This window comes from Aotus nancymaae, unplaced genomic scaffold, assembly GCF_030222135.1.
Source record: "Aotus nancymaae isolate 86718 unplaced genomic scaffold, 86718_ANA_hifiasm-v0.15.2.pri h1tg000008l, whole genome shotgun sequence".
Classification (NCBI taxonomy): Eukaryota; Metazoa; Chordata; class Mammalia; order Primates; family Aotidae; genus Aotus; species Aotus nancymaae.
The window spans coordinates 50,641,706-50,659,950 of record NW_026988419.1 but is presented as its reverse complement, the minus strand read 5'-3'; the positions used below and the strand labels follow the sequence as shown (position 1 = coordinate 50,659,950).

General features: G+C 38.2%; 1 protein-coding gene and 1 pseudogene across 4 annotated transcripts in view; one reads left to right on the top strand and one right to left on the bottom strand.

The window, feature by feature from the left end:
- Positions 1–7,577: 7,577 nt before the first annotated feature.
- Positions 7,578–18,245, top strand: part of PPP1R1C (protein phosphatase 1 regulatory inhibitor subunit 1C) — a 165,024-nt gene continuing 154,356 nt past the window's right edge. For 2 of the 4 annotated variants that reach the window (XM_064372849.1, XM_012468603.3), the window contains exon 1: positions 7,578–7,874. In XM_064372849.1, the coding sequence (XP_064228919.1) occupies positions 7,737–7,874 (138 nt within the window). In that variant the 5' untranslated portion in view covers positions 7,578–7,736. The remainder of the gene's footprint in view (positions 7,875–18,245) is intronic. The other 2 variants (XM_064372847.1, XM_064372848.1) reach the window with 2 other exon arrangements.
- Positions 10,472–11,544, bottom strand: LOC105728294 (keratin, type I cytoskeletal 18-like; annotated as a pseudogene).

Sequence of the window (18,245 nt, the reverse complement as noted above, 5' to 3'; positions counted from 1 at the left end):
GCATTATTGGACTAGCTGGTATGTTTAATGCCAAAACATTACCTAAGAATGAATACGCCAACTATGGACGTTATCTATAGTTTTATCTTTAACAGTGAGAAATAACACATTCATTTTCTTTTCACATATTATCACTGATGGAGGTATGATAATCATATTAACATCTCTGCAGGGTAGATGTTATCTCAGTAGGAATTATATTCTTCCCTCTGTAATTAAGGAAACTGAGGCTCACAGAGTTTGAGTAAGTTTTCTAAGGTCCCACAACCGACAGTCAGAAGAACAAGGCTATGAAGCATGCATGTTTCAGCACAATGTTCCTACGTGCTGCATGGAACCTTTGTTGGTCAAGGACCAGCAAAGAACTAGAGAATCTGAAGTGTGCAATGTTTTACCCAATTTGGGGAAATAAGGAGTATCCATGCAAGGGGAATGGTTCATGAAGGAGACTTTCCGGGATGAATAGGTTTTTAGCAAACAGAAATAAGAGGAAAAGAATTCTAGGACAGAAGTGACTAAACTAAGAAACTGAGGCTGGTTGGGGTGTGGTCTACAAATCGCGGTAGTTTAATTTGGATACATATAAGCTCTAGAAAGGGTTAGGGAAATATAAGTCTGGAAACATTGTGGGGCAATAGAATGGTAATTCTGTAACATTACTTGTTACCTTACTCCCTCTTCTGCAACTGCCTCTTTCTTATTCTTTGAGAAAAAATGAAGATATCCTTTTCATATAATTTGGAAAGTAGAGATTATGTGCTAGAATCTCACTTGGTATGGGGAAAACTGCAAGAAGTTTTCAGAGAGGTGGACCTAGTTTCAAATCCATTATTATTTTAAGAACCTACTACTTCTGAAACCCAATTTCCTTGTCTGTAGAGTAGGAAAATTACCCCATAGTACCACAATGGGAGATAAATAAAATAAGATGAATATGATACAGATATACAAAATAACCGTATGACCTTAAGCAAATTACAAATGCCATGTCTCTGTCCCTCAGTTTGCCCATCCCATTGTGTTGTCAATGACATGTTATATCACTGAAGTACATCACAGGGAAGTTTTCTTTTTTTTCTTTAAGGCAAAGCAATGTAGTCTTATAAATGCTCAGTAGATGTCTAGCTTAATTTTGTGTGTGTCCAAGATTAAACCTTTCATTTTAGTTACATAAAAAGGACCCTTTAAATGAGGGTAAGAGAAAATTTAAACTGGAAGTTATATATACTAGGCCTGAAAATTTTTAATGGCCTTATTTAAAATGAATAGAAAGGTACTTAAGGAAGGTAGCAGTTGTAGACTTTCTTAGGAAATCGATACTCATAAAATTCAAGGTTGGAAATGAGAATTAAAAACCACAGTGAGTTTATTTTAAAACATGTAGTCTGTCATCTTTATTTTCCATTTGGATTACATAGTGTTTATACCCTGAGGTCTATTTATGTTGCTGCAACTCTCACTGACTTTGAAATGAACTTTGTATGGTGCTAGAATCAGAGCATTAGGACTTAGAGATCATGTAGTCCAACCCTCTCATTTAAAAAAAATAAGGTAAGAGAGGAAAGTGTCCTTGATATCTTTGTTTCCTCTGAGATGTAAAAATCTCCTGTCGTTCTTAACCACCAGGCTAAGTTCAGTGGCAGCAAGAGTCATCCTACTTCATCCCCTCCCATGGCCCCTGATCTCCCCCTTAACCTAGACAGTGCCTGGCCCTTGGCAGACACTCCGCTTATAGTTCTGGAAAAAAGCGCTTATCTCTGAGCAAAGTATTTTACTCTCATCAGAAACTCTCTGACATTCCTGGTATGGCCTAGGAGACTAATCATTGGAAATAGATAAATGATAAATTTCTGCTATTCTTCTCCCAAATATATGCCTCATGGAGTTGCCTACAGGAGAAACCGTTCCACAGCAAATCAACACCTGTAATTCAAATGATTCTGCTCTTGCTGGGTGTGATGGCTCATGCCTGTAATCCCAGCACTTTGGGAGGCTAGGGCAGGGGATTGCTTGGGGCCAGGAATTTGAAACCATCCTGGTCAAAAGCAAGACCCTGTCTCTACAAAATATTAAAAATTCAGCCAGGCATGGTGGTGCCCACCTGTAGTCCCAGCTACTCAGGTGGCTGACGCATGAGGATTGCTTGGGGAATTGCTTGAGCCTGGGAGATCTAGGCTGCAGTGAGATGTGATTACACCACTGCACTCCAGGCTAGGTGACAGGGTGAGACCCTTTCTCAAAAACAAACACACAAGAACAAGGATTCTACTCTTGTAACTTCAAACCAACAAAAATAAGGATTCTCCTCTTATAATTTCTCATCGGTAGATTCATGCAAAACCACTATTTCCTCTGTCCAGGGCATCCTAATACACGCAGCTGCTCTCATTCAATTGGCAAGCACACACATTTGCTATCAAAGTTTAGTACGGGTTGGTCAGAGGACTGCCTATTTCTTCTAGGTATCTCTTCAAGGTTCTAGAAAACAAATTTCATTTATGCTTACAAGTCTGACTGTCCCAAACAAAGCTACTGTATGTACAAAAATCTGTGTATTTATTTTCGTGTGACTCAGATGCAAGCAGAAATTAATTTTATTCATATTGTTATCTTTATGTGGATTGGGGAAGGATTCATAGACAATGAAACAGGAAAAGATTAAGTCAAACGAAACAACGTAATGGGTTTGTGATTTTGGAGGCTTTTGTCTGAAGAGGAGATAGATGGAAGTTTGACATAGGCTTCCTACAAGTGACAAGTAGAAGAGACAGCTCTTTTCTCTCTTTACTGGGGCAAGCACAATAGTAATTAGATTTAAAAGACACCAATAGACCTTTTAATTAGGGCCAGATAACTTTCTGGTGTTTCTCAAATGAGAGACACCTCCATGGAATCCCTTTCGTCTGTTTTCAAATTCTTTCTACCAAGACCAAGACTACCGAATTTATGTGTGATCTACAGCTGTGGTTTACAAACTGAATTCAGGTGGCCAGGCACAGACCCCACCACCCCCCTCAGCTAACCTCCCTCTCCACACCCCCACACACACAAACGCGTGCACACACACGCACACCGGGTCCCCCCACCCCCACCACACACACTCACAAGCACACCGCCCCCCACCCCACCCCTCACCCTAACCCCCATCCTATCCCCCATCGCCCACCACTCCCAAAGACCCACAACCCATACAGACACCGCCCTGCCACCCCCACCTCCACTTACTTTCTCCCGACCGCCTCCAGCTGTGAAGTCCGGGACCACCGCGGAATAATTTAAATTTTCGAGGGTAAGCACAGCGCCATCTGTCGGACATCACGCCAATTACTCTTTCTAAGTTGGAAGCTCACTGTTAACTTTATACTTGGAACTGCTATGTACTCCTTTTGGCCTGAGGACACAGTGAAAAATGTGCTGAGACCTTAGAAAGCCACGAACCAAGAAAATTCAGAAACATCTGATCTCTGCTTAAGAGTTAAGAGACGTCAGAATCATCGCAATTGACAAAAGGTTAGGAAAAATATTGCAAACATTTCTATTTATTTCCTACAGACTTCCCCATTTTATTTTTGGCTGCCTAAACAGAAACAAACATCCGTGATCATGAGCTGAGCTTGGCCAGTTATAATTTTATTGGCATTTTACTGTTTATGAACTCTTTCTAGGATATCTTCATATCTATATGAGTAGATAGATGATATGTATCAGTATGTATGTGGATAAAGAGATTTTTCCTCTAGGCATGTCTCCATCTGGGCGCGGTGGCTCATGCCTGTAATTCCAGCGCTTTGCGAGGTCAAGGCGGGCGGATCACAAGGTCAGGAAATTGAGACCATCCTGGCTAACACGGTGAAAACTCGTCTTACTAAAAATACAAAAAATTAGCTGGGCGTGTCCCAGATACTCGGGAGACTGAGGCAGGAGAATCTCTTGAACCCGGGAAGCAGTGGTTGCAGTGAGTCGAGATTGCACCACTGCACTTCAGCCTGGGCGACAGAGCAACACTCCGTCTAAAAAAAAAAAAAATTAAAAAGTAAAAGAGGTGGGTTTCATGTTGCAAAATGTGCTAGGACAGGAGCTGTGGAGTTCTCAAATTCTAATTGAGGGCTGTCATGGGGAAAGGTGCTGATACAAAAATCAGTCTCATCCTAGGTGACCTCTGTCAACTTTATAAGCTCTTTGATGACTTGTCCATTTATAAAACAGAGAATAATACAGATGTTTTTGAGGTTCGTGTCTATAAAATATTCTAAGAAGCTCAGATGAAAGGTGTGACTCACAGGAAATGCCAAATATGAAGTAAATCATCCTTCTGAGTCACAACTAATACCTTTCAATGTGATGGAAACTTGATATTTGAAAACTCCCTTGGTAAGATTCCTGTTTTCATCAGCTGTACCTTTTCTGTGAAATTTGTTTTCATATTTCTTTCCTCTTTACCATGCTTTCAAATTGGTTGACATTTATAACTTGAAGGGGACCATTGAACAATTACTTAAGGGAGACCGACACAAATATAACTTTTTTTCCACCAGGTAAAGGCCGTGTGTTTGTGTTGAAACGTAATTATCCTTTCCCTTTTGATTTTTGTCAGTCAAGGAAATAGATGTTACTAAAATGTCTGATTGTTGTATCTCAGCAGCTACCAACAAAAACTTCCATTAGCATCCGAGAGGCTTTCTATTTTAGAATGTTTTCTAGGCAATATGTGGTAATTCAAAAAGATCAAAGTAAATGTCTACACCTCGATTCACACAAGCCTTTATAATAATATATTTTCGAAACTTGCCCATGCTAAAGTAACATTTATCTACTAAGCCCTTTTTGAGGGAAATTTAAATTAGAGGGAGGACCTTATACATTACCTTTTTCATAAATAACACTTTTCTTGATTATTAAGAAGTAAATAAAATAATCTTCAATTCTAGCACACAGAGATAAGCACCATTGAAATGTTGGTGTGCTTTGGTCTAGTGTTTTGTCTACGCATATTTTAATATCATATACTTTTGTTGGTTTCATTCATTTCACTTTGTGTTACAGTTTCTTTTTTTTTATTATTATACTTTAAGTTCTGGGGTACATGTGCAGAATGTGCAGGTTTGTGACATAGGTATACATGTGCCATGGTGGTTTGCTGCACACACCAACCCGTCATCTACATTAGGCATTTCTCCTAATGCTATCCCTCCCCTAGCCCTGTAGCCCCCGACAGGCCCTGATGTGTGATATTCCCCTCCCTGTGTCCATATGTTCTCATTGTTCAACTCCCACTTATGAGTGAGAACATGTGGTATTTTGTTTTCTGTTCCTGTGTTAGTTTGCTGAGAATGATGGTTTCCAGCTTCATCCATGTCCCTGCAAAGGACATGAACTCATTCTTTTTTATGGCTGCACAGTATTTCATGGTATATATGTGCCACATTTATTTTCATCCAGTCTATCATTGATGGGCATTTGGGTTGGTTCCAAAACTTTGCTATTGTGAATAGCGCTGCAGTAAACATATGTGTGCATGTGTCTTTACAGTAGAATGATTTATAATCCTCTGGGTATATACCCAGTAATGGGATTGCTGGGTCAAATGGTATTTCTAGTTCTAGTTCCTTGAGGAATCGCCAGAATGTCTTCCATAATGGTTGAACTAATTTACACTTCCACCAACAATGTTAAAGCATTCCTATTTCTCCACATCCTCTCCAGCATCTGTTGATTCCTGAGTTTTTAATGATTGCCATTCTGATGGCATGAGATGGTATCTCAATGTGGTTTTGATTTGCGTTTCTCTATTTAGCAGTGATGATGAGCTTTTTCTCATATGTCTGTTGACTGCATAAATGTCTTCTTTTGAAAAAAGTATCTGTTCATATCCTTCATGTTACAGTTTCTTTTGGTAATTTTGATTACCATTCAATCCAATTAAGTCAGTCATATAATATTTAACATATTTTTGTATGTGTTTAAAAAATGGCAATTTAAGATTATTTTAGCTACTGTAAGTAAATTGAAATTGTGAAGTATAGATTTAAAATATATTATTTTTGAAATTTTCATCTGAAATGTTACATAATTTTATGTTTCTTGAGTCGCACTGTAATTAATTCTAAAGCTCATGCCATGAGCTGTTCATACTGTTAAATCTTAAAATTGATTTTGGGAAGAAAAATTTCATCAGCTGTTTTAATTTAAATAAGTATGCATGTGCTTTGCCACTGAATAATTGTGCTAACTCTGGTCAGGCACAGTTGCTCACGCCTGTAATCCCACCACTTTGGGAGGCCGAGGCGGGTGGATTATTTGAGGTCAGGAGTTTGAGACCAGCCTGGCCAAAATGATGAAACCCCATTTCTACTAAAAATACAAAAATTAGCTGGGTATCTTGGTGCATGCCTGTAATCCCACCTACTCAGAAGGATGAGGCAGGAGAATCACTTGAACCAGGAGGCAGAGGTTGCAGTGAGCTGAGATAGCACCACTGCACTTCGGCTGGGGAGACAGGTGAGACTCCATCTCAAAAAAAGAAAAAAAAACAATTGTGCTAACTCTTACCAAGCAAGCCCTTGGAATCCCACTCGATTCGTGGAGCCATCTCAGTCTTCTGGGACAGGTAGTAATTTACCCATTCTCAACCACTTAGAAATATTGTAAGTCCCTTTAACTTACTGAATCATAACAGACATTCATTCCATTGTTTATACATAGAATTAGTAAATATTAGTTCATGGGTAGTCCTAGATAAAATTTATGAAATTAGATTGTCTTCTGCTCAAAGCTGTTTCAGTTTTGAGTATTCTTATTTTCTTCCTACCCAAGTAATCAAAATCTGATAATGCCCATTGCATACCTTAGGAATCGCTCTTCCATGCCCCACTTAACTTCTGTTTCCTGGCAAGGCTTGTACTTTGGACTTTTCTGAACACTGCTCCTTACCCCCACACACACCAGCCAATGTTGAGTCTTCTGGTGGCTGAGGGTCTTGTTGGATGACAGCATTGCTAATCTTGCCATTGCATTTCGCTAAAGTGCAAATAATTGATAAACGATTCATGAGTCATGCCTCCCAGATTGTGTATTCATTTAATTAATGGAAGGCTTCGAAGGTCTAATTCCTAAGAGGGACTGAGCAATAATGAAAGTAGATTGAAGTATTTTGAAGGGTACTGAGGAAAGAAAGCTACATCCTGTGATAACTGTGTTTCCAATATAGCTGTTTTCAGTCTGATTCTCAGAGGCTGACTTGGACATAAGAACATTTGAGCAGGAGACATGCTAAGGAAGTACTCCCAGGACAAATCAGTAGGGGCTTAAGGGAAGCAGAACAAGGAAGCGGAAATAGCTAAGCAAGGACTGATTTCAGGTCAACTCCCTTTCTCAGCCTAATCCTACAGGGAGCTGTGCAAAGGAAATGACATTTCTGAATTTGACCTGGCTTGAGGAAAAGGAGTCATTGTCTACAGCTCGCCCTGTGCTGGCCATAGCTCCTTGCACTTCCTGCTCTGAGTATGGCCAAAGAGGCTGCAGTAAACCAAGGACAGTCCCCTGAAGATCACAGCTGTGAGCTGTTAGAAGTACAATATACAAAAGCTGGGGATGGGCACAGGAATCATAAGAAGTATCAATAGGGATGTGGATGAAGCACCACCTATATACACTGCAATGGCATGAACTTAAGAGGGGAACACCATCTGTATACACTGCAATGGCATAAACTTGAAAGGGAACAGAGTGGATGAACAATGTCCATGCAGCTGTTACTTGGGCAATGGGTCTTTCTTCCTGAAGGTAATTACAGCACCAGTTCAAGATATAGAATAATACAAGTACCTCAGAAGTCTTTCTTGTACTCTCTTCCTGTCAACAGACCCCTTGAAGAGGTAACCAGTACTCTGATTACACTTAGTTTTGCTTGCTTTGTAGCCTTATGTAAATGAATCATATGCTATGTACTCTTGTCTGTCTTGTATATTTGACTTATTGAGAGATGCATCCACATTGTAGCATCTAGAGGTTGTTCATTCTTTCTCACTGCTCTGGAGTGTTCAATTATATGACTGTTTTACAATGTATTTTGCTGCTGATGGGCGTTTGGGCTGTTTCCAATTTGGGACTATTATGAGTAATGCTGTTATAAATTTCTTTTAAGTGTATTTTGAGTCACAAATGTTTGTACTTCTAGAAGAAATGTGTAAATACCTGAGAGTAGAGTGGATTGCATAGACTACACATGTTAAGCTTTACTATAATAGATATTGCCATAAGTTCTCCTTATAACTAAGTCATTAAAGTGATCATAGCATTTTAACTCCCACTAGCAGTATACGAGAATTTCAGTTACTCTACATTCTCTACAATACTTGGGAGCCTCAGTCTGTAAATTTTAGTCATTCTAAATGCATAGTTTGTTTTTTAAACTGTCAGTAAATTGAAAGACCACAATTAAGAATTTTGTAGAAACTTCCCTTGAAATTAGCAACCTCATTTTGAGAAACGCCAATATTGGTGAATAACTATTCTCCCTACACAGATAAGTGCTAAATATCATTATTTATTTACTCAATGATAAACTTGTTTTTGTTATTTTTAATCATTTGGTTCGGAATGAACAAGATGTCTCTTATATTGTATATTGCTAGAAATTAAGAATTATGTCTGTTTGAACTTGCTTTATACAGAGCAAAGTTTAATGGTACATAACCCATAAACTACTTAATACATGTCTTTAAATAACATTTTAGGTTGGCCAGTCTTTAGCTTAGAACTTTCTAGATCCAATTTAAAATGCAGGCACTCTAGCAAAAGTATGTGGGAATATTTTGACATCTGTGTGCGTGTACATAATAGGAAATGAGTCATTTTAGTGTCAACTGAAAAAAAAACTACATTGTAGGTGCATATGACTATTTTTTAAAATTGTAGTTTTCTGTACACTGAAACCTGATAGCAGGTGAGAGAGAGGTGGCTGTCTGTCCATGCACAGACTGTAATTGGAGAAAGCTTTGAGCAGTGTGCCTGTCCTCCAACATCATTGTCACTATATATCATTTTACTAGTATGACTTTATCTTTTTAAGTGTTTTAGGAGTCTGCAGTATACAATTAATTATGTTTTTAACTTAGGTAGTCATGCTGAAGAATCAAGGCCATTGTAGGAGGCTCCGGTGATCTAAAATAATTAGGCTTTTATTAGATGGCAAATTTGTTCAACAATGTGATTTGTACGTTAATTTTTCTCCTTATAACTATGTTATAAGACTTATACTAAAAATGTCTTATAACTAAAATTTTTCTCCTTATAACTATGTTATAAGACTTATACTAAAAATGTCTTACAAAATGAAAGGTAAATATTGCCTCAAAAAATTGTGGATACCTGTATAAAGTATCTGCCCTCAATCTTTATCAGCTAACACCTGCTTTATCAATTAATGCCTTATCAGAGATTTGTAGAATTAGCTACAGCATACATCATTTAGACTTGGTGGTTGAAAGAAAGAAAACCAAAGATTATAGTGGAGAACTGCCTGAAGGGAAAGAAGATCTGCTCATAAATTACAGAAAACAACAAAAATTTAAAAGATAATTTTTCACAATTTTTCCAAAGCCTGGCTCTGCTCATTTTAGGATGAGCACAAACCATATGGCTTCTGTCTGGAGTCACTGTGAGATCAATGGTCTGGTAACGTCTGTTGATTTCCAGTATCAAATTCATAGAAGCACATAGTGAGTAAAAGAGAAAGAATCTTGGCAATCTTGTAGTTTTTGTTCTTTCATCCAAATGGGAGAACTGGAGCTCAGCAAAGAGTCAAGAACAATCTCAACGTCACACGAGAAGTTTTTCATCCTCCATTTCCATCATTTTCTCCAAACACTCTCTCCCCGCTCCCCCTTCAATAGTTACTGTTGGTGTTTTCCATTAACAGAAAACTCAGAATTCTCTCTGCCATGGGCCATTGTGTTTTTCGATGTTTGTGTCCTTGTTTATGCAGTTTCTTTACTTACAGGCAACTGTGTCAGGCAGTGGGGAACAGCTAAAATGTTCATGCTGCCATCTGGGAATCACTTCTTTGTGAGGGTCACTCATGTAAACAGAGAACACTTGCTCTAAAGTACAATGTAATCAATTCATGAAAGTTATGAAACAAAACATGCTCTAGCTCCCCTTTTATGCCTGCTGGAATTACAGAAATTCCATTGAAATGATAGCAGATATTTTAGTAGACAATTCCATTATATACCCTGATTTTAAAAGATGAACTCAGACCAGAAATTTTGAGTGATTCTTGGAAGGTAAAGGGCAGATAGAATCACCTTGCTGGAGAAATCAGAAGAGGGACAACTGCAAAATAAAGGCCGTAGCAGGAGCATATGCCACATCATCACAGCAGTTTTCTTTTTTCTTTTTTTTTTAAATTTTGACCTCTGAACTTTTTATTGGCCTCCTGCTCCCCAAAGGGTACCCTGCTTCTGCTGGCTTAATGTCTCAGAACTTTGGTGCCGTTGGTCTCAGACACCACTTTGCTGCCCACTATCCAGCAGGTGGTGGTCTTTTGGATGGTTTACATGGAGTTGCTGCTGTCCAGGGCATCGCCAAGACTGAAGTCCTCAACATTTTCCTGCAGGCGGTGGTAGGTGGTGATCTCAGCCTCCGGCTTGACCTTGATGTTCAGTAGGGCCTCATACTCCTGGGCCTGGCGCGTTCCCTCTGCCTGGGTCTGTGTTAGCTCTGACTCTGGGTGCAGCAGGATCCTGTTGAGCTGCTCCATCTGCAGGGCATAGCGGGCCTCCACCTCCCTCAGGCTGTTCTCCAAGCTGGTCTTCATATTTTTCATGAAGTCCAGGTTGATCTTCAAGGACTGTACTGTATGTCTCAGCTCCATGAGTGTCATCTCAGCAACTCCAAGCTCGGCAGACTGTGTGGTGACCACTGTGGTGCTCTCCTCAATCTGCTGAGACCAGTACTTGTCTAGCTCCTCTCAATTCTTTTGAGCCAGCTTGTCATATTGGGCCCAAATGTCTGCCATGATCTTGGCAAGGTTCTGAGATTTGGGGTCAACCTGGCAATCTGGGCTTGTAGGCCTTTTACTTCATCTTTGTGGTTCTTCTTCATGAAGAGCAGCTCCTCCTTGAGAACCTCCATCTCTGTCTCCAGCTGCAGCCAAGTGACATTGGTATCATCAATGACCTTTTGGAACCCATGGATGTCACTCTCCACAGGCTGGCCCATGGCCAGCTCTGTCTCATACTTGACTCTAAAGTCATCAGCAGCAAGACAGGCATTGTCGATCTACAGAACGATGCGGGCATTGTCCACGGTATTTGCAAAGATCTGAGCCCTCAGGTCCTTGATGGTCTTGAAGTAATGGTTCCAGTCTCTGACCTGGGGTCCCTTCTTCTCCAGGTGCTCCCGGATTTTGCTCTCCAGCTTCTGGTTCTCAGTCTCCAGGCTCATCACTCTGTCCAGGTAGGAGGCCAGGCGGTCGTTCAGGCTTTGCATGGCCTCCTTCTTGTTCTGGATGCCTCCCATTCCTGCCAGACCCCCAGCCATCCTCGCAGCCAGGCCTCTGGGCTCCATGCCACCCCAGAAGCTGGTGGAGTGAGACGTGGAGATCTGGAAACCAGAGCCCCAGGTGCCTGCATAGACGCTGGCCATGCTGCCGACCACTGGGCACGCTGCTGACCAGCTGGGTGCCTGGACAGAACTCAGGGACCGGTAGTTGGTGGAGAAGGTGGAGCGAGTGGTGAAGCTCATGCTGTCCAGGGAGGAGAGCGAGAGGACAGGACTCAGGTGTTGCCGACGACCCATCATAGCAGTTTTCTAAGGAAGCTACAAAGAAACATCAAGCTCAGATCAAACAAAGCAAGAGCCAGAAGGGCCCCTGGACCAGGTATCAGAGCAATAAATTAAAGACTTTAGTAGAATCTGGGCCCCACCCCCTATCCTCAATAAGCAGCTGTTGACTCCAGCAGTGTTTACTCCAGAATGAAGCCTAGAGGGGTGTTTGATATGCAGTGAGTTTTCCTAGGAGAGTCCCTTGTAGGAGGCTGGGGCTGAAGATAAAGAAAAGCAGATCCTGAGCCAACTAGGGACCTTCACATCCACATTAGGGTGTGGGAAAGGAAGGAGAATCACTGATTCCCTTTGTCCGCAGGACACATTTGAGAGAGGGGCACTCTGAAGTAGGAGTTCAGACACAGGATGCTCCCAGGGTGGACAGCATACAAGGTAATATACAACACACAGACGGGATGGGGATCCCCAAGACCCTAAAGAAAAGTCATTTGTACATCGTGAAGGTTTCTCAGTCTGGCTTCCTCTCAAACATCCAAGGCAAGTTTCTATATTCAGAACTTATATTCAGTGACAATGAAAGAGGCTCTCATTTGATCTGATGAAATGCAATACAAACATTATCCAACAATTCTGTTTGATAAAGATAATTATAAATATAGATAACAATCCCAAACCATAAACTTACTGAAGAAATTTAGGATAAAAGCAATTCATTCAAAATATTTAAAAGATCCAAAGAGTTTCTGAGTAGCATGAACAGAAAAAATGCTATCCACATTTAAACACAACCTAATAGAATTTCAAAATACCAAGGATAAATATGAAATCCAAAAAGTTTTTCAAGAGAAAAAAATCAGATTTCTAATGATAGGGTTCCCATGTTGAAAGTTAATAAATAATATTGAAGTTGTGGAAAAAAATATTAACCTAGAGTTCGTTTATGCTTGCTTTTACAAATTTTAATTTTTTTTTAAATTTCATGGGTACACAGTAGGTGTATATATTTATGAGGTACATAAGATATTTTGATACAGACATGCAATGCATAATAATCACCTAGGAGTAAGTGGGGTATCCATCACCTCAAACATTTATCCTTCCTTTGTATTAGAAACAATCCAATTATAACTTTTAGTTATTTTAAATGTATAATGAGTTGTTGACTGCAGCCACCCTGGTATGCTATCAAATGCTGTATCTTATTTATTCTATATATTTTTGAACCCACTAACCAGCCCTACTCCCTCTCTCCACAACTATACTTCCCAGCTTCGTGTAACCATCATTCTGCTGTCTATTGCCGTAAGTTCAATTGTTTTAATTTTTAGCTCCCACAAATAATGGAGAACATACAAAGTTTGTCTTTCTGTGCTTGGTTTATTCACTTAATTAACATAATGACTTCCAGTTCCATCCATGCTGTTGCAAATAACAAATTTCATTCTTTTTCATTGCTGAATGGTACTCCAAAAAATATGTACCACATTTTCTTTATCCATTGGCTTGTTGATAGACACATAGGTTGCTTCTAAATCTTGACTATTATGAATAGTGCTACAATAAACATGAGAGAGCAGATATCTGTTCGGTTTACTGATTTCCTGTCTTTTGGGTATACCCTAAGCAGTGGAATTACTGGATCATATGGTAGCTCTATTTTTTAGTTTTTTGAGGAACCTCCATGCTATTCTCCATAGTGGCTGTACTAATTTACATTCCCACCAACGAGATACAATGGTTCCTTTTTCCCTACAACCACAGTAGGATTTGTTATTATCTGTCTTTTGGAAAAAAAAAAAAAACCATTTTAACTGGGTGACTACATCTCATTGTTGTTTATTTCATTTCATTTATTTATTTATTGAGACAGAGTCTTGCCCTGTTGCCCAGGCTGAAGTGCAGTGGTGCAATCTCAGCTCACTACAACATCCACCTCCCGGGTTCAAGAGATTCTCCTGCCTCAGCTTCCCGAGTTGCTGGGATTACAAGTGCTTGCAACCATGCCCAGCTAATTTTCGTATTTTTAGTGGCGACAGGGTTTCACCATGTTGGACAGGCTGGCCTCAAACTCCTGACCTCAGGTGATCCACCCACCTCAGCCTCCCAAAGTGCTGGGATTACGGACATGAGCCACCACACCCCGCCCAACATCTTATTGTAGTTTAGTATGCACATCTCTGATGATCAGTGATGTTGAGTGCCTTTCCATATACCTGTTTGCTATTTATATATCTTCTTTTGAGAATTCTGTATTCAGCTCATTTGCCCACTTTTAAATTGGATTATTAGATTTTTTTCCTGTAGAGTTGTCTGAGTTCCCTATACATTTTGGTTATTAATCCCTTGTCATAAGAATAGTTTGCAAATATATTCTGCCATTTTGTGGGTTGTCTTTTTATTTTGTTGATTGTTTCCTTTGCACTGCAGAATATTTTTAACTTGACGTGATCCCATTTGTTCATTTTTGCTTTAGTTGCCTATGGTTGTCAGATATTACTCAAGAAATCTTTGTCCACTCCAATGTCCTGAAAGATGTCTTCAATGTTTTCTTTTAATGGTTTCACAGTTTGGGTGCTTGATTTAAGTCTTTAATCCATTTTGATTTGATTTTTGTATGTGGCAAGAGATAGGGGTCTAGTTTTGTTCTTCTGTATATGAATATTCCATTTTTCTGGCACTGTTTATTGAAGAAACTGTCTTTTCCTCAATGTATGTTATTGGCACCTTTGTTGAAAATGAGTTCACTGTAGATATGTATATTTGTTTCTGGGTTCTCAATTTGGTTCCATTGGTTTGTGTCTATTTTATGCCAGTACTATCCATGCTGTTTTGGTTACTACAGCTTTAAAGTATAATTTTAAAGCATAATTTGAAGAAGTCAGGTAATGTGATCCCTTTAGTTTTTAGTTTTTTTTTTTTCTCAGGATGGCTTTGGCTATTCTGGGTCTTTGGTGATTTCATGTAAATTTTGGGATAGTTTTTCTATTTCCATAAAGAATGTCATTGGTATTTAGATACAAACTGCACTAAATCTGTAGATTGCTTTAGGGAGTATGGACATTTTAGCAATATTGATTCTTCCAATCCATGAACATGAAATAATTTTGCATTATTTCATGCCCTCTTTATTTTAATTCATTAGTGTTTTATAGTTTTCATTGTAAATATTTCACTTCTTTGGTTAAGTTTATTCCCAGGTATTTTATTTTATTTGTAGCTATTGGAAAGGTACTTATTTTTTGATTTCTTTTTCAGATTGTTTACCATTGGCATATAGAAACACTACTAATTTTTATATGTAAATTTTGTGTTCTGCAGCCTTTCTAAAGTGGAGTCTTTAGATTTTTACAAATATAAGATCATGTCATCTGTTAATAAGAATAATTTGATTTCCTCTTTTTCAATTTGGAGGCACTTAATTTTTTTCTTGTCTGATTTCTCTAGCTTGTACCTCCAGTACTATGTTGAATAACAGTGGTGAAGGTGGACATTATGGTCATGTTCCCAATCTTAGAGGAAAGCCTTTCAGTTTTTCTCCATTCAGTATGATACTAGCTGTGGGTATGTCATATATAGCTTTTGTTGCATTGAGGTATGTGTCTCCTATACCCAGTTTTTGAGTGTTTTATTTAATCATAAAAGGATGCTGAATTTTATGAAATGCATTTTCAGCATAAATTGCATTGATCTTATGGCTTTTGTCCTTTATTCTGCTCATATGATGTATCATATCAATGATTTCTGCATGTTGACATCCTTGTATGAATTCATCGGTCATGATGAATGATCTTTTTAATGTGTTATTAAATTCAGTTTGCTAGTATTTTGTTAAGCATTTTTGCATCAATGCTGAGGGGTATTGACCTGTGATTTTCTTTATTTGATGTGTCTGTCTAGTTTTGATTTCAGGGTAATAATACTTGCCTCATAGAATGAGTTTGGAAGTATTTCCTTCTCTGTCTTTCAGAATAGTTTGAATAGCATTGGTATTAGTCCTTCTTTAATTGTTTGGTAAAATTTAGCAGTGAAGCCATGTGGGGCATGGCGGGGGGTGACTGGCTTTTCCTTGCTGGGAGACTTTTTATTACAGCATTAATCTTGTTACTTATTACTGTTTTTTTCAGGTTTTGAACTTCTTCAATCTTGGTATGTTGTATGTGTCTAGGAATTTATCTATTTTTTTCTGGGTTTTCCAATTAATTGGCATATAGTTGCTTGTAGTGGTCTCTAATGATCCTTTGATTTTCCATGCTGTTTGTCATGATGTCTCCTTTTTCATCTCTGAATTTATTTATTTGAGTCTTCTCTCTTTTTTTGTTAGTAAGTCTGGCTAAGTGTGTTGGTTTTATCTTTTCAAAAAACCAAATTTTTTCTTTATTAATCTTTTATTTTTTGTTTCAAATTCATTTATTTATTTCAGCTCTGATATGTTTTTTTCTTTTCTTGTACTAATTTTGGGTTTGGTTTGCTCTTGATTTTCTACTTCCTTAAAAAGCATTGTAAGGTTGATCATGTGAAGATTTTCTACTTTGTTGATGTAGGTGCTTATTGCTACAAACTTTCCTCTTAGTACTGCTTTTGCTGTATCCCATAGGTTTTCGTACATTGTGTTTCCATTTTCATTTGTTTCAAGAAATTCTTCAACTTCCTTCTTAATTTCTTCATTGACCATTGGTCATTAAGGAGCATATTATTTAATTTCCATGTGTTTGTAAAGTCCCAAAGTTTCTGTTGTTATCAATTTCTAGTTTTACTCCATTATGATCAGAGAAAATACTTGATATTATTCCAGGTTTTTTAAAAAATTTATTAGACTTGTTTTGTGGCCTAACATGTGGTCTGATCTTGAGAATGATTCAGGTGCTAAGGAGAAGAATATATATTCTGTAGTTGTTGGATGAAACATTTTGTAAATATCTATTAGGGCCATTTGGTCCATATAGTGCAGATTAAGTCCAAAATTTCTTGGCTGATTTTCTGTTTAGATGATCTGTCCAGTGCTACAGTGGAGTGTTGAAGTCTCTAGCTATTTTTGTATTAGCATCCATCTCTCTGTTTAACTCTAATAATATTTGCTTTGCATATCTGGGTACTCCAGGGTTGAGTTAATACATTTATAGTTGTTATATCCTCTTGCTAAAATGGACCCCTTTTTCATTAGATAATGACCTTTTTGTCCTTTGTATAGTTCTTGTTTTGAAATCTATTCTGTCTAATATAAGTATATCTACTACTGTTCTATTTTGGTTTCCATTTACATGGAATGTATTTTCCCATCCCTTTATTTTCTATCTATATGTATTTTTTATAGGTAAAGTGTGTTTCCCATAGGGAACAGATAGTTGGGTCTTGTTTTGTTATCCCTTCAGCCACTCTGTGTCTTTTGATTGGAGAGTTTAGTCCATTTACATTCAATGTTATTATTGATCAATAAGGACTCACTACTGCCACTTTGTTATTTGTTTTCTGATTGTTTTATAGTCTTCTCCTTCTTTCCTTTCTTCCTTTTAGTGAAGGCAATTTTCTCTGCTTTCTCCGCTGCTTCCCTCCTGCTTTTTAACTTTCTGTTGTTTCTATTTATGTTTTATTGTACTTCTTATTCTTTCAACTTTGTTCTTATTATTTTTGATAGGTTTATTGTTTAGTCTTTCTATTCAATATATGAATAGTTTACACACAATTGCAGTATCATAATACTCTATGTTTTTCTGTGTACTATTACCAGTGAGTTTTGTACCTTCAGATAATTTCTTACTGCTATTAATGTCTTTTTCTTTCATATTGGAGAACTCCCTTTAGCATTTCTTGTAGGACAGGACTGGTGTTGATGAAATCCTTCAGCTTTTGTTTGTCTGGGAAAGTGTTTATTTCTCCTTCATGTTTGAAGGACATTTTCTCTGGATATACTATTCTAAGATGGATACATTTTTTCTTTTAGCTCTTTATGTATGTCATACCACTCTCTCCTGGCCTGTACACCTGTACGATTTCCATTGAGGAGTCTACTGCCAGGTGTATTGGAAACTCATTCTTTGTTATTTGTTGTTGTTGTTGCTGTTTTCCCTCTTGCTAGTTTTGGAATCCTTTCTTCATCCTTGGTCTTTGGGAGTTTGATTATTAAATGTCTTGAGGTAGTCTTATTTAAGTTAAATCTGCTTGGTGTTGCATAACCTTCTTGTACTGGAATCTTGATATCTTTCTCTAGGTTTGGGAAGTTCTCTGTTATTTCTTTGAATGAACTTTCTATTCTACTCCTATCTCTCTCTGTAGCTTGCCTTATAGCCAATAACTCTTAGATTTACCATTTTTAGAGAGTTTTCTAGATCTTGTAGGCATGCTTCATTGTTTTTTATTCTTTTTCTTTTGTCCACTCTGATTATGTGTTTTCAAACAGCCTGTCTTCAAGCTCATCAATTTTTTATTCTGCCTGATCAATTCTGCTATTGAGACTGATG